The 16,996-nt window shown below is 39.4% G+C and overlaps 1 protein-coding gene and 1 long non-coding RNA gene across 2 annotated transcripts in view; both read right to left on the bottom strand.

The window, feature by feature from the left end:
* LOC110380348 (collagen alpha-3(IV) chain) overlaps positions 1-196 on the bottom strand; it is a 32,897-nt gene extending 32,701 nt beyond the window's left edge. Inside the window, exon 1 of the mRNA XM_021340303.3 lies at positions 38-196. Coding sequence (XP_021195978.2) covers positions 38-130 — 93 coding nt within the window. The 5' untranslated portion in view covers positions 131-196. The remainder of the gene's footprint in view (positions 1-37) is intronic.
* A 14,520-nt stretch (positions 197-14,716) lies between these two features.
* Positions 14,717-15,243, bottom strand: LOC135117034 (uncharacterized). Its single transcript, XR_010276600.1, has 2 exons — positions 15,007-15,243; positions 14,717-14,854 (listed from the first exon to the last, which is right to left on the bottom strand). It is a non-coding gene; the product is annotated as an uncharacterized LOC135117034 (long non-coding RNA).
* Between the last annotated feature and the right edge of the window lie 1,753 nt (positions 15,244-16,996).

Here is a 16,996-nt window from a genome sequence, read left to right as displayed (position 1 = left end):
TAAGATAATTTAAGTAGTGAAAGCTATTAGTACTTACCGCAGTAGAAGGAGTAGGAGTCCATGACAATAGAAGAAGTGTGGCGGGCACGAGATGGAGCGCGAAGAAACGCGCACGCGCCGGGCCCGACATGGCTGCGCCGCCACTACTGGATGCGCGCCCTCGCTGCCAGCCCGGGGCCGCAGGCGCCGCGCCCGGCACCCGCGCCTCCGCGGGGCGGGGGTGCCCACAGTGCTGGCCGAGCTCTCTTCTATCCTTTAGTATCCCGGCACAAACGGCGCGCGCGCACGGGATTCTGGCGCAGCGCGCTCCGGGCTATGGCAGTGTACGTGCTATGGTAAGTCTCTAATCACATTAAGTACTCCGAATTTCTTGAAAGTTCCAATTATATTTTGTAACTTCAACTTACTTATTTTATGAAATTATATTCGTTTATTAGTACTATGTGAAAACAGTAGTACCGAATAAACTTTTTAAATTCTTTTCTGAACAACATTTTATTTTATTAATTAGGTTGGTCGCTGCGATAGCACCGCTACTAGGTGTGAATGCACAAGTAAGTACTTATCATTGTAATTTTCCCAAAATAAATTAAAGTTGATCATTTTATGTAATATAAGATGTATAGACAAATCGTGAGTGGAATTTGGGAATGTTGCGAGCGACGACAATGGTGAAGTTGCAAAGGCGCGCGGCGGCGGCGGCGGGCGAGTTGACCCGCCTGTCCGCTTTGACTCGTCCTTTTGCAATTTCTCCAAAATGCTAACGCTATCCTTATTTTACGTGGACCACGAAAAAGTTATTTTTTTTTAATAACAATTGAAATTTAAAATATTTCGTTCACTTATGTAACATTGACGCGTTTTCGATTTCTTCTCTAATTTTAATTGAAAGTGGTTTAATGAAATATACCTATATTACATACTTAGTAATGTGGAGGACCGACAAAGTTTATCATCGTTCGGATGCAGTTCGTCGGTATTGCGCAAACCTACTGTTTCCTATATATATTTGTAATTATGACATACTGGCTAAGTACCGTAAAGAACTTTGTTAAGCTTAATTTAACAACAAATGATCCAATCAGATATAAAATGCGTAAAATCTGAAGATATCATTATTAATTAGGGAGGTGTCTACTTTTTAACACCAAATTTATTAGTTATGTGGTGCTATAGAAGGCAAGTGACAGTTTTATTTAGATTGAATTAATATTATTTTTATAGAAGCCAATTGTTCGCTCAAAAAATATTTTTAAGTTCTAGTCAAACGTGATCTTACACTAATTTAACTAATTATATAGTGCGGGATGGGACTTTAGTAGGTACCTATAACTAAATGAACTCAGTGTCGCCGTAAGAAAGTAATAACGGTTAATTAATCCTAATATTTTTATAAGTGCACTACTATCAGCCTCTGGCACTCTAATGAGGATTTTTATGTTGTTTTAGTCGCTTTTAATTTTATAAAAATTCGCGATTGAATTGATTACCTCCTTCTATTTGGGAAATCGATAAAAAAATATAAAACAAAATATAATATCCGTAAGTGGCGGATACTTAATATCGCGCAACAAATTATGACAACAAGTATCAATTTACTGCTGAAAAGCTGACACGACGACAGATCGTGTATCGGGCTTAGGTCAAAGTGCGTAAGATATTTAAACGATTTATTCAATAATAAATAAGTTACTGTTTTTTTTAGTTAAGATTCAACTTAATTTTATTACTTACGTAACTTACGAAACTTTCCTATAACGGACCTACTGGAAGAGATTTTTTAAGATATTATAAGCAGCACCTTTTTTAGTCTGTTTTTCTACTAGGTATTTCTTCTTCCGTGACTTTATTATTTTGTACATAAGCCGTTCTCTAAATAAAAAGGTTCTTGGGATCCTCAACGGTTAAAGATACTATAATTTCTTAAATTAAATTAATTTATTTGCTCCAATATGGTACATATGGTGCTTATAGTAGGTTGTGACAACGTATTTTACCACAAAGTGGCGTAAAAATGTATTCATTCTAGCCCATAAAGCTGGATAGCTGGATAGAAGGGTACATAAAGTTGGTATAAAGGCTGAAATTCAATAACCTAAAATCTAAATTAATCATAACCAGGTGTAGGTATAAGACATCCCATGTACTTATAGATCGCGATTTAAGTATTGCGGGTTTTCGTGTAATCGTCAATGATTGTGATTTTAAAGACTAACATCAGAGCAACTTGAAATTGCGATAACGTATCTTCAATTGTTTTTTTAAAGATTATTTATTGGTTGTAATATAACACTATTAAATGGTGCGTTTTTTTTTAAAGAACGCGCAGGCCATTAAATGAAACATCGACATCAACCAGATTTAGTAGAAAAATGTTTCTATTAGACTAGACTAGACAACAATTTATTAATTTACATTTTCCCTAGGTTTATTGATATCAGGATCAACTAATATAATTAGTTCTTCCTATATGCCATAGGATTAACTTGAAGGGTCAGCCTAGGCCAAACCAGTTTCTTCTGAAATCGGGTTTGGCCGGTAATATATATACACTGTACCTATACTATAATAAATAAATAAATAATTATGATTATTTAGTTTAGACGATTATCACTACAATTATTATTATTACGTGTTTTTTTTACAGGAATATGACCCAGGGTTCATAGAATGGAATAATGCTGTGCCAAATCAATGGCCGACCGACGACAGGCAAGAACCAAGCCCTTACCCGCCCCAACAGCCCACACATGGCCTGTATAACAGGCAAGATATCCCCCCGCTTCCGCCACCAAGCAGAGGTCTCAATTTCCAAGTGTACGACCCTGTGACCAGACAACGGGTACCGCCTATAGACCGTAACTGTACGGCACCCGGCTGCTGTGTCCCTAAATGTTTTGCCGAAAAGGGAAATAGGGTAAATAACTTGCATACATACCACAACTTACACGTACCGTATCCATACATTTATTAAAATAAACATCTGTTTTCAGGGCTTCCCAGGCATGCCTGGTCCTCCAGGTAGTCCCGGTTATGCTGGACATGAAGGTCCAGAGGGCCCGCAGGGTACAAAAGGACAAAAGGGACAAATGGGTAATCCAGGACCAAGAGGACCGAAAGGAGACAGAGGAAAACCCGGTGATCGTGGTTTTATTGGTAGGATTGGTCCAGCTGGTCCTCAAGGTGAACCAGGTCTACCCGGTATACCCGGGAGAGATGGTTGTAACGGAACTGATGTAAGTATACCTTTGAGAATTTTGAAAACATATCAATACAATCACAAGCGGGTTTGTGCGAGGTTGCTAATTATTTTGTCGAGGCTCTAAAGCCCCTTCCCCTAATATGTACCTCTATGTTTTTATCCCTGAAATCTATATGATCCAAAATCAAAAATATAAAAAAAGGTAGCAAATAGGTAGCAACTCTTGGTTAAAGTAAACTAAACGTTTTTATGCTGGAAAAAGTGAGAGCGATCCTTATAACAGAATCGCTGCCACATTTAGCAGAAGATTATTTTCAAAACCACGAATATAGCAATTGGATTGGTAGGTTGTGATTCTACCTAACCCCTACTGATTCTACCTAATATGCTTTTGAAAAATAAAAGACTCGGATGTTTACTTAAATAACTTGACGTAATATCTTGTATTTCTTCAGGGAGAACCTGGACAGCAAGGTCCGCCGGGAATGCAAGGTCCTCGTGGTTTTCCTGGACCGAAAGGAGACAAGGGAGATAAGGGAGAGGCTGCGCATACTGGAAGAAATCAAAAAGGTCAAAAAGGTGAACCCGGTGCAGATGGAATGCAAGGAAGACCAGGGCCTGTTGGGCCAATAGGTCCCTCTGGTTTACCAGGACCTAAGGGCAGCAGTGGTCCTATGGTAAGAATTGAATATTTTTAAGAAACTATAATTATTGTATCAACATTCAATTACTCTCATCGGTTTCTAAGTCTGTTTATAAATTTTACACCCTTTACACACCAAACTTTACTTCCTCTATTCTTAAAAATACAATCTAACTATCAGTTCGTAAAATTGTTTTTTTTTTTTAATTATTAATCACTGTTTCTTTTAAACGCAGGGTCCGCCTGGCCCTAAAGGTGACAAGGGATTGAAAGGTTCCAAAGGTGCCGCCATTCACGGCGATAAGGGTGATCGCGGTGACCCTGGAGACAGGGGTCCTAGTTGTCCTCCCGTCACTTTGCCATCACAAGGTGATAAGGGAGCTATAAAGGGAATACAAGGTGATATGGGACACAAAGGTGACAAAGGAGAACCTGGACCAACAGGTGACAAAGGTGACACGGGACTAATGGGTGAACCAGGACGCCCAGGACAAATGGGTATCAAAGGAGAAAAGGGAATAATTGGCAACCCTGGTGAAAGAGTACGTTAATTTAAATTATTTGACTAATGTTATGAGTTTAATTCAGGAGTGTATATAAGTAAAGTACCTATTAAGAATACTTTAAAAAGTTATATGCTTTATATATATATGTATATATAATATATTTTATATGTGTTATATATATATATATTATATGTTTTGAGGTGCACATATCGAAGACGTCTAGATGCTTATAGCATGTATCTTCTTTTAGACATTCGTTTAGCCGCACTATGAGTAAGTTATAATTTAATTGTATATTTTTAGGGACGAGATGGACCTTATGGTAACCCTGGACCTTCTGGCTTGAAAGGTGATAGAGGAAATGATGGGCTACCTGGATTGAATGGAAGACCCGGAACTAAAGGAGAACCCGGAAGAGATGGATTACCAGGACCTAGAGGTTTAAAGGGAGTTCCTGGTCCCGCTGGTGGCCGCACTGGCTCACGAGGACCACCAGGACCGCCAGGTCAAAGAGGTTACCAGGGAAGACCTGGACCCAAAGGCACTGACGGCTTGCCTGGAGAAAAGGGTGATATGGGACCAATGGGACCACCTGGAGGCCAGGGTGAACCTGGCGCTGCTGGAGTTGAAGGCAGAGCAGGTCCTAAAGGTGAAAAAGGTGAACCAGGACGTCACGGAGCAGTAGGAGAACCTGGACCTCGAGGTTTTGATGGTCCCCAGGGTTCAGCAGGACCCAGAGGCCCTAAGGGTGAAGATGGTCTATCAATACCCGTAAGTTTTTAAGCAATGATGTTAGTTTAAAAAATACCAGTTTTAGGGTTCTGTAGTCAACTCTGTCAGTCCGTCCGTCCGTCCGCATATAGTCTCAGTGACCGTTACCACTACAAAACTGAATATTTACATGTATAACGCTGGCAAACTGTTTAAATAAAAAGTGGAAAAAAATGCTTAATAAGACAAGCGTAAAAAAAATGGCTTTCATACCAACCCAATATTGGATAGGTTTAGTACAACATTAGATAGGTATTTGATAACAATAGGGGTACTGAAATCACTTTTTGATAATGCGTTTCAGCAAAAATCAATCCAAAAGTAAAAATAATATGCCCCATCTATGTAGTCTAACTTATGAGACATAAGTTTAAAAAATATGAAAAGGATCTCAAAAGTAGAACAGGAAAATAAGTTGAACAGACTTTGAAAAAAATATCAAAATAATTTTTGACCCAAGTTTACCCTGTATATACCCAGGCATTTTTTAAAGTAAGTTAACATATTTTATTATCTTTGTGATGGACGGAAAACTACGAAACCTTATGCTGAACATAGCCCGACGTGCTCTTAGCTGATTTTTACTAGTAAAGAGCAAAGTTATAAAGACAACGTTGAAATCTACTGTAATGTTATTGAAAATTTTTATTCTAGGGTCAAAAAGGTGAAAGAGGACGCGATGGACTCCCTGGTTTTAAGGGTCAAAAAGGTGAAAAGGGTTACCATGGTCTGCGAGGGTTACCTGGAAACTCCAGTTTAGGAACTGCCGGCAGTCCAGGAGAGATAGGAGCTCCAGGAGAGAAAGGTGATAAGGGCAGACCTGGTAACGATGGGATTCCGGGTTACCCAGGGGCAAAGGGTGATATTGGTGGACGTTGCAACGACTGCAGGCCTGGAGGTCCAGGGCAAAAAGGAGATCGCGGAAGCGACGGTTATCCTGGGCCACCTGGAGAGACAGGAAGACCAGGACCTCCTGGACTAACAGGCGAAAGAGGAGAAGATGGTCTTAACGGTAGTCCGGGTGCAGCGGGAGCTCCGGTTAGTATTTCTTACATTTTTCGAAACAAAAAAGAAAATGAGTTATCAATATAATCAACATCACAATCACGATGTCATGTAGATGCCACTGATAACTCATTTCCGTTTTTCTTCGGACTTAGTGACTTTGGGACGATATGTAGGTTCGGCCATAACTAAATGTTTATTATTTTTAACTTCAAAAGACATACTTAATATTGTTACCGCGTAATTTAGGGTCATCAAGGATTGTCCGTAACGTAAAACCCAATTGAATTTTCTTCAATAATTTTCTTCTTCTTCTTATTTCAACTTGTTGTTACTTGCCGTTTAGTCCAGAAATCTCGCTCTTCCTTTCATGCATGAATGCTTCTGTGAAATTATTTTTTCTTATTATGATATTCATCCAACAGGGTGATCGTGGAGATGAAGGCCCAATCGGACCACCTGGAGAACGAGGATTGGATGCTAAAATTTCTCCATCGAACCTTATTAAGGGAGAACGGGGAGAAAAAGGTCAACAAGGACCTAGAGGGGCTCCTGGTCCAAAGGGTGAAAAGGGTAGCTTGGGATTAAAAGGAAACCAAGGCCAAATTGGTATGCCGGGACAGAAAGGAGACCATGGTTTAACGGGACCTCCTGGTAACGACGGTACTCCCGGCCAAGATGGCTTGCCAGGAACTCGCGGAAAAGATGGTCTCTCTATCAAAGGAGAAAAAGGTGCACAAGGTAGTTCTGGGCTAAGAGGTGACAAAGGGTTCCCTGGTAGACCTGGAATAAAAGGGGCAGCCGGGCAATGTCCAGCAAATCTTGAAAAATTAACAAGAGGAGACCCAGGTGCTCCAGGAGCAACCGGACCGCAAGGAATGCCAGGTAACATTTCGTTTCCGAAACTTTATAAGACGGATATATATTCCTAATCGTTTTGAGCAAAATATATGTATTTTGAATTTGCTGCATTTGCAGCAAATCAAGTAATAAAATTGTGAAATAAATATAAGGGGTGAATGTTTAGACCATTAGTCCTATTTTTTTTAACGACGTCAAAAATCATCAAATGACCCCTCCCGCTGTGGGTTAGCAGCGGTGAGGGAGTGATAGACTCTTGCTGACTAAAAACCGTCGTGTTCCGTCATAGGCCTTTTATGTACCAGGGCCGCGGTATCTCTTTCGAACAACCCGCAGCCATTAGTCCTATCTGAGGTAGGGTATATAGCGCTTTGACATACAATTTAACATCAAACATCAAACGTATTCTTCAGATAAAATTATCTGGCGATAGAATCTTTCACAAAAATCTTTCACCTTTCACTTTTACATACAAGTTTTTAATCAATTTACAAATCGTTTAATTCGTCCAATTTTTTAGGTGAACCAGGGCAAAAAGGTGACCGAGGTTATTCGGGACGTCCAGGAGCTAAAGGAGATATGGGCTTACCAGGAAGACAAGGGCCGGTTGGTCCTCGAGGTATTCCTGGAGAAAGAGGAGACACTGGTGAAGTGGGTTCAATCGGGTTCCCAGGTACTCCTGGTGAAATGGGGCCCCGAGGTTTTCCAGGTACACCAGGTCTAAAAGGTGATAAAGGTGAACTTGGTTTATCTATGGCTGGACCACCCGGTCCTCCTGGTTTACCTGGACTTAAGGGTGATCAAGGAAACAGAGGGCCTTCTGGAGTACCAGGCTCAGACGGATTACCTGGACCGATTGGATTACCTGGCGAAAAGGGAGATCAGGGTGTTCCCGGGCGACCAGGATTTTCAGGAGTTGCTGGTCAAAAAGGTGAACCAGGTCCTATTGGCCCACCAGGAACGCCAGGAAGGAACGGCCTTCCCGGAAGAGATGGACCCAAAGGTCAACAAGGTTATCCCGGACCGGCTGGAAAACCTGGAGTTATTGGATTGCCGGGTAATAAGGGAGAACCGGGAATGCAAGGTATGCCTGGACAGAAAGGATTCCCTGGAAATAGAGGTCGACCAGGTCGAAACGGCCCTCAAGGTATTCCAGGTGCTCCTGGAGAAAAAGGAGACAAGGGAGAACGTGGTTTCGCTGGACTTTCTGGTGAACCTGGTTCAGATGGACCTATGGGCCCTGCTGGTCAAGATGGTGCTAAAGGCGATCAAGGTAACCCTGGATCACCTGGAATCCCCGGAAAGATGGGTCTACCTGGCGACAAAGGTGACAGAGGCTCTACCGGTTTAACTGGATTAAAAGGAGAGCCTGGTTTTGCTTCAGATAAAGGTGATAAGGGTGAACCAGGTATTCCAGGTGCTCCTGGGCAAGACGGTAGGCCAGGAATACCCGGAGAAAAAGGTGACCGTGGTGATACAGGTAAACCTGGCTATGGTTTACCAGGAGTACGTGGAGAAAAAGGTGATGCTGGTAATCCTGGAATAAGTGGTATGCCGGGAGAGGCTGGACCAAAAGGAGACCAAGGTTATCCGGGAATTAAAGGAGATAAAGGTTTTATTGGTATTCCAGGCGAACCCGGAAAGCCAGGTACACCTGGAATGAATGGGCAACCAGGGCAAAAGGGGGATATTGGTTTAGAAGGAGCTCCAGGCGAAAAAGGTGAACGAGGTGACATAGGTTTACCAGGAAGAGATGGATCTGATGGTTTACCAGGTCCTCGAGGTCTGACTGGTCCGGAAGGCCCTACAGGAGCCCCTGGATTCCAAGGTGAAAAAGGAGATCGAGGTCTACCAGGAGTATCAATTAATCAAAAGGGAGATAAGGGAGATATTGGTTTACAAGGTATTCCCGGTATGAAGGGAGATAAGGGAGATAGAGGCCCTGATGGAGCGATTGGGTTCCAAGGTGAAAAAGGAGACAGTGGTTTTGAGGGAAGGAAGGGAGAAATGGGACTGATTGGTCTTCAAGGAGAAAAAGGTACTTAAACATAATTATTAAATATTTGTATTTTTCGTGAAAAGTTATGTATATGATATCAAAAATCATATTCTTTAGTTGAATCTGATGAGTAGGTAAATTTTTTGTATTGTTTGTAGTTTTTAAGTCCAATTTCAGTAGTCAGTAGAGGCGAGAAAACTATAAGTCAGTAATGCCCTATTAATGATTAATATCGTACTTAATTAAGTGTTTCCGAAACGTAAATAAAACATACTGAAACGTTTTCAGGTGAACGCGGCCCCGCTGGACCAGCAGGAATTCCAGGCTTAACAATAGTTGGCGAAAAGGGACTGCCAGGAATCCCTGGAAAACACGGGCGTCCAGGACCACCAGGCTTGAAAGGAGAACAAGGAGATATAGGTCTTCCTGGACTGCCTGGTCAGATTGGACCGGCTGGTAGACCAGGTACTGTGGGTCCTCAAGGACAAAAGGGTGACCAAGGCCGAGAAGGTACAGCAGGCCCTCCAGGCTATGATGGAGTTCAAGGTCCGTCTGGACCTCCAGGTATACCTGGAGAAAAGGGCGATAGAGGTGATAAAGGTGAACCAGGATTCAGTTATCCGGGAGAGAAAGGTGACCAAGGAGCTCCAGGCTTTCCGGGTATGGTAGGAGAAAAGGGAGATAAGGGAGATCGTGGATCAGATGGATTTAATGGAATAAGTGGTCCTATGGGTCCTGTGGGAGAAAAAGGTGAACGCGGAAACTCTGGAAGGATTGGTTTGCCAGGAAGTCAAGGTTCAAAGGGTGACAAGGGTGAAGCCGCTGGTTTTGTATTTGGAGAAAAAGGTGAACGAGGGCCTCCTGGTTTACCTGGAGCAAATGGTTTGCCAGGAAGAAATGGGGAACCTGGGCGTCCAGGAATGAACGGACTACCAGGTATGAAAGGTGATCGTGGTCCTCAAGGTCCAGAAGGCCCACCTGGTCCACCTGGACGTCCTGGTTTGCAAGGATTACAAGGAGAACGGGGTGAAATTGGTTTAACTGGACAAAAAGGATCAACGGGACCACCTGGAGCCCCATGCGTCGAGACAGACTATTTAACAGGAATCCTTGTAGTGCGTCACAGTCAAGGCAGTAATGTTCAAGATTGTCCTGAAGGATTAGTCAAACTCTGGGATGGATATTCATTACTGTACATAGACGGTAACGAAAAAGCACATAATCAAGATTTAGGACATGCTGGCTCCTGCGTTAGAAAATTCAGTACGATGCCATTCCTGTTCTGTGACCTGAACGATGTTTGCAACTATGCCAGCCGCAATGACCGAAGTTATTGGCTGTCAACGAATGCTGAAACTTCAATGGTTCCAGTGCAAGGAAATGATATTATAGAGCATATCTCAAGGTGTGTCGTCTGTGAAGCACCAGCTAATGTCATAGCTGTCCATAGCCAATCTAACAGCGTGCCAAGGTGTCCTAATGGCTGGATTGACCTTTGGATCGGATACAGTTTTGTAATGGTAAGTGTTCAAAATGTTTACAATGTTTGTGGCAGCTACTGCCCGCACCGGCATAAAATATAGCCTATGTTACTCGCAGATAATATAGCTTTCTGTGGTGAAAGAATATTTTAAATAGGTCCAGTAGTTTTTGAGTTTATCTATTACAACCAAATAATAACTAATAACAAAATCGGGACAATGGGAGACTTATTGCAATGTTCAAAAATGGAAATATGAGTTGTATTCCCAATATCCTATTCACTATCAATTTTTATAGGTAAAAACTTAATGGTTATGATGTTGTTTTCTAGCATACTGGCGCTGGAGGTCAAGGAGGTGGCCAAGCATTGGAGAGTCCAGGATCGTGTTTAGAAAACTTCCGCTCTGTGCCATTCATAGAATGCAATGGTGAAGGCGGCACATGCCACAAGTTCGCCAACAAGCTCAGTTTTTGGCTCACGACTATCAGAGACGAAGACCAGTTTGAAATGCCAGTGCGCGACACATTGAAGTCAGGAAACCAACTCCAGCGTGTTGGTCGATGTGCAGTTTGCATGAAGAATACCAAGTAGTGGAAAGAACTATTTTAAGTAGGCACCACCGATCAGGATTTCTTTTGCAACATTTACATTACTATCTAATCCATATATGGGTATACATGCGAATTGCTCTTAAAAATACTGCAGATAAAGTATGAAGAGGTTGAAAACTGTAGGTGTCTTATTTGTAGACGAAGTCAATAACGGAGTTCCTGAGTATCCAAAACACACCAAAGCAATTTAACATATAAGCTATCTTATTTAATTATTATAATAAATAACATCTTACAAGTTATATTATTGCACTGTTACTTAAATTCCTTATAATTCTTTTATTCACCAGTTTACGCAGTGCTGCTCGTGAAATTAACACATGTTGATTGTCTGAGTTGGCTTGCAGTCACATAGGTATATAAGCAAGTAGGTACGTTACTGCACTGTTGTTAGTAACTTATTGTTGAAATTAAAAGTTGTAACTTTAAGTGTACTAACGTACCTGTTATACTTATAGACCTGTAGGTACTCCTACACGTCGTCGTCAATACTTCAGTTAGGTGTTAGGTACTTACCTAATTATCAAGATACCTAGTATATTAATATTTTCTTCCTGTTGCTTAAATTGTATGTACGTAATATGTCACTATATCTACTCTATTTATTTGCATTAGACAATTAGACATAGTCAACTAAGATCCATTAAAGCAATGAAGTGTCCTCCCTATTTCTAAATAAAAACTCAGCACCTTGCCTGCCATATTCGTTTTGGATATAACCACTTAGATACTTTATTCTTTAATACTGGTTCAAAAGACTTTCTATCTTTGGTCGGCCGCTATTTTCTGTGACAGAGGGAAAAAATGAAGGCAACGATCTAACATGAAATATGAAAAGCACGCGCACAGATACACTCGATTTGTGATAATTTAGATTTTCCTATTGTATATACCTAATAATAATGATTATAAATATATTATTAAATAAAAATTAATTATACGATGTAAGGGTTACAGTTTTTATCTATAAGCAATACTTATTGCTTAGTTTTCTGTCTAGCTTATTGAACCTCTTCTTATTTTAAACTTCTAAAACGATTTAAATACTTAGATATTTTACCGCAATAAGATTATGCTATAAATTATTCGAAAAGCATGCCTTTCTTGTATTACACATATAGTACCTAAACTCTGAATATTGTTAAACATTTAACAGATGAATTAAGTAGGTACATAATACAAATGTTTTAATACGACACTGCCATATTGTAGATAGATTAATCTTAATGAATTTAAGATACAATAAAAATAACTTAAAAAGTTATTATTTCCTTTTAATTTTCCTATACCTACGTCCCTCACAATAAATCAATATCTATTGCATTATGCATGCATTCTGGAGGTAATCTTTTTACTTTCTATTGCACACAGCTCGTTGCTAACGAGGTTATTAAATCCCTCCACGAGTATTTCCCAAAGTGATCCAAAACAAAAATATTCGACTAAAATAGGTAGGTATTAAGGCGTTTCCCAATATAATATCCTCCACGAACTTAAAAATGTAAAATAATTTTGTATTTTCCATAAGAAATAATACAATACGTGAATTGCCTCCACAGATTTTATACAAATAAATAAATATACTTAATATGTATATTTGGGTTGCATTTTGTTCCGGAACGTTGTCTGAGGTACAGTCAGGAGGAAAAGCAGTTTTAGAACATGGATGTGAGGAATAATACGATAATGTTATTATTAGCTAACCTGTGGAACGATATGTTGGAACAACCATTGGATTCACTTTTACAAGTATAAACGCAACACTTTTTGACCATTTTACTTGTTTAAATGGATTTAATCCAAAAAATGATTAACAAAATTTTAAATTCTGAATACGCGCCAAGCATATTCAGGGTTACCACAAAAAATAAATAAAACCAAAATAAAAATTTATGTTGCTTATGTTTTGAGAATAAATACGAATAAATGAATTCGATTGTTATTAATTTGTTGACTTACAATTTTTGAAATAATATAAAAATATAAGTGATTCAATTGTTTTTGTGGGTAGCCAAAACTGTTGATCATAATATTTTTTTATGCTGGCAATGTGTAAAAGCGAGACGCGCGGCCTCTGTTATTTCCATCCCTCTCGGCTCGGATTTGCCTGTGTATTGTGCAACTAATTAAGTACTTTATTGCGTTGGAATAGAGTTTATTTTCGTAAATATATATTTTGATAGTGCGCAATCTCGTTTGGTTATACTACATCTATATTACTTTATAAACTGTGATCTATGTTTAGGCCACGGTATGTACCTTTCTATTAAGTTACACAAGATCGGCTACAGCATCATTTTAAATCCCTTCCGTCTTACCACAAAAACTTTTAAACGTCAGTTTATGCCTTGTCTAAAAAAATGACAAATTATGACGTTGACATATGGTTTATTTTGCAGCCAAAATTTTATTAGAGAAGTGTAAAACAGGGTTTAAAGTTTTTGTAGTAAGGCCCCTTTTGTTTTATGCCCGTTTTCACCAACGAATACCTAAATTTAGGGAGCATTTACGGAACACTTAATAAGAATTTCATTTTCACCAAAGCCTAGGTGTCAATTTTAACCTAAAAATTTCACTTAAACTTGGGAGCCCGATTGATGCCTGCTTAAACAACTCCTATCATTATCATTACAGAATACAAACATATTTTGAACCGTTTCTGGCGATGGATAGTGAAATGTACCTTTATATGTTATGTAACACCAAAAATACCATGTTTAAAAGCAAAAAATGAAACGTAAACTTTTAGAAAGTTTAGAAGCTGTGGAGGTTGTGGATATGTAAAATAATAATCATTAGAAGACCACGTACCTATCTTACGTGAAAGAGCAGATGTCTGAGAAAAAAGTACGATGATCATGACTTTTTTATAAGATTATAGGTTATCACTTGCTATGAATGCACTTGTTAGGTCGTGATGTCGCTGAATTATTCAAAATAGGAAGTCCTGCATGTCCATAAATATACAGACCATAACAGATGCAAATCTGGTAATCACTGATGTAGTTTCGCGGTGGCCGGGACAACTATAGGCCTATTCAGACCTAAGCGGTATTCGCTACCGTCTACGGCAGAGAAAACCCTGTGGGTATGCGGTAATATGACTGTTCAGACCTAAGCGGTATTCGCTACCACCTGCGACAGAGAAAACCAGTGGGTATGCGTTAATATTACTGTTGATGTTCGGGATGCATGCCGCTGCTGCCGCGCGGTATGTACTTCTACCCACAGCGGCAGTGGATATCGCTCAGGTCGCTCTAGCCGCGGTATAGTTATCGGCACGGATATTGAGCCCTGACCTTCACCTGCGCAGAAGCCATTTATTGGTTTATTGCCTTGTGTACAGTGCGCAAAGCGATCCCCACTCTTCCGCCGAGAGCTCAATATCCGTGCCGGTAACTACACTTGATACTAAATACCTGAGCGAAACCGGCGCGGTATCTACCTCTACCCACAGCGGCAGCGAATATCGCTCAGGTTTGAATAGGCCTTAAATACCAAAACTGCAGTAGATACCAATGATTCGAAAATGGTGAATATGGAGGAGCCTATATCCTAGGTGATAGGGGATACCCTCTGGAGGTAAGAAGTAGGCTAACATTGAACATAATAAATTATGTAAATTAAAACAAAGATAGTAAACAAATATTTTAATATTAGTCCTCATATGATGTACCAAACATTATCATCATCCTCCTGCACCAATTCAATTTGAGGTGGGCTGGGCGCAGCATGTTTTTACACGTCTTTCCAATTTCTCGCACCACCTGAAACTAAATAAATATATAATTTTAACCCCATACTTAAATCCATCAACTCATGAAGAACAAAAATACAATGAAGCCGACAGTAAAACAAGGAACACAGTTGTACGGCAATATCTTAATACACTATATTATTATACACAGATATTATTCACATTTACCTGTAAAGGGTTCCTGTCGCATTAAAACTATTTGTGACTGGATCCAAGCTTTGTTTTTGGCTTCGTTCGTGGTCCCATCCGTTTTTTGTTTAATATTGTGTCTCTATGAGACGTCAGCAATTTCACTAGCTTGTCTTTTTCTTCTGCAAGAAAGGTTTATCCTCGTTTTCTCTTCTCTGCCAAAATAAACTTATCTATTCAACAATAATAAACCCAAAATTAACCTCACTCTATGTACACATAGGGCTGCCATCTCGAATTTCGCCAAACCCGGACAAAGATTAAAAAAAACCCGGACATTTGACTTAAATCGCATTTTTTCCCCGGACGGGTCCGAAAATAATATTTAAAAAAAGACCTTTAATTTTCTTTTTTTTTTTAATTTCACTCAATGTGTACCATAGACATAATATTAGTAAACAGGACTGCGCATATAAACCCAAAAAACGAGCCGAGTGAAACAGTTAGTACGGAGGCTGTCTGTCCCTTTCTAATAGGGTGACTATGAGATTAAGCTATGTGAGACAAATCCGAATTTGCTAAGATTATTAAACACAGATTAGTATTGAAGTTTTAACTTACGCAGTTTGTGACCTTAAGATACTAATAAAGGCTTCTAATAATTAGCGGAAATTTGCAGTATAAAAGCAGGAAGATTCGAAGTGAAGACTGTTTTTTTTGTATTTCTACTTCATATATAGACTGCTGAACCATTTATGTCGCCTTTCTTCATTTTTTGGGAAGCTATAACCATAGTGCAACAGTTTTAAAATCCATCACCCATATTTTGACTCGTTACAAGAATTCATGGGCACCCTAGTTGTTTGGTTTACGAAAATGTTATTATTAGCTAACCTGTGGAACGATATATTGCAACCACCATAGGATTCACTTTTGCAAGTAGAAACGCAACATTTTTTCACCATTTTAATAGTTTAAATTGATTTAATACAAAAAAATATAAACAAAATTTTAAATGCTGATTACGCGCCATAATGTTCAGGGTTACCGCTACAAAATAAAAAAAAGCAAAATAAAAATGTATGTTGTTTATGTTTTAATAATAAATACGAATAAATTAATGCGATTGTTATTAATTTGTTGACTTACAATTGTTAAAATAAGATAAAAATATAAGTGATTCAATTGTTTTTTGGGAAGACAAAACTTTTGATCACAACATTTTTTTCATGCTGGCAAGGTGTTAGAAAGAGACAAACAGCCTCCGTTCGAACTATCCCTCTCGGCTCGGATTTGCCTCTGTGTATTATGCAACCAATTTAGTACCTTATTGCGTTAGAATAGAGTTCATTTTCGTAAATATATATTTTGAGCGTGCGCAATCTTGTTTAGTAATATTATATCTATGATGTGTACATAATTTTAGCCATAAACAATTACAAAAACAAATCATTTTTTTACAAAAAAATATTATATCTGTCTAACGACTTTCTGTCTTTCGTCCATTGCTGATTAATTAATGAAAATATTCGCTCTTCATTCGCATTATGTAGGTATGCAGAAAAAATATTGCGCAATCCTACTTAATTCAGTGTACAGATGTGCATTCTTTGTTTTAAAAAAATTCAGCCAAAGCTGGTTAGCGATCAATTTTTCCTCTTCGTCTGAAAGATTTAGGCTAAATTCTTTCAAATTGACCCACTCGTCAAATAATTCCGAGTCGTCTATATTAATGTTTCTTTCTATCAGAAATAGAACAGTTTTTTCTACTTCAGGCCACGATGAATCTACTGAAATGTGTTCCAACATCATCCAATCGAAGTGGTTGAACTCGCGAGGGTGTGGCGACGAAGGGCAGTCTGTTGTTATTTTATCGTGTTACTCTTACACCGAATGAAGTTAGCGTTTTGTATAATAATGCCGATAAATACGTAAATACAGTAAGGTGCTTTTTTACATGAAAAGTGTCCGGGTTTTCCCCGGACGCCTCTTGAAAACCCGCCCGGACGTCCCCCGGACGGGGTCAAAA

This window comes from Helicoverpa armigera, chromosome 6 (assembly GCF_030705265.1).
Source record: "Helicoverpa armigera isolate CAAS_96S chromosome 6, ASM3070526v1, whole genome shotgun sequence".
In the NCBI taxonomy this organism is placed as follows: Eukaryota; Metazoa; Arthropoda; class Insecta; order Lepidoptera; family Noctuidae; genus Helicoverpa; species Helicoverpa armigera.
Note: the sequence above shows the minus strand (reverse complement) of the source record. Positions and strands in the feature narration are given on the sequence as shown.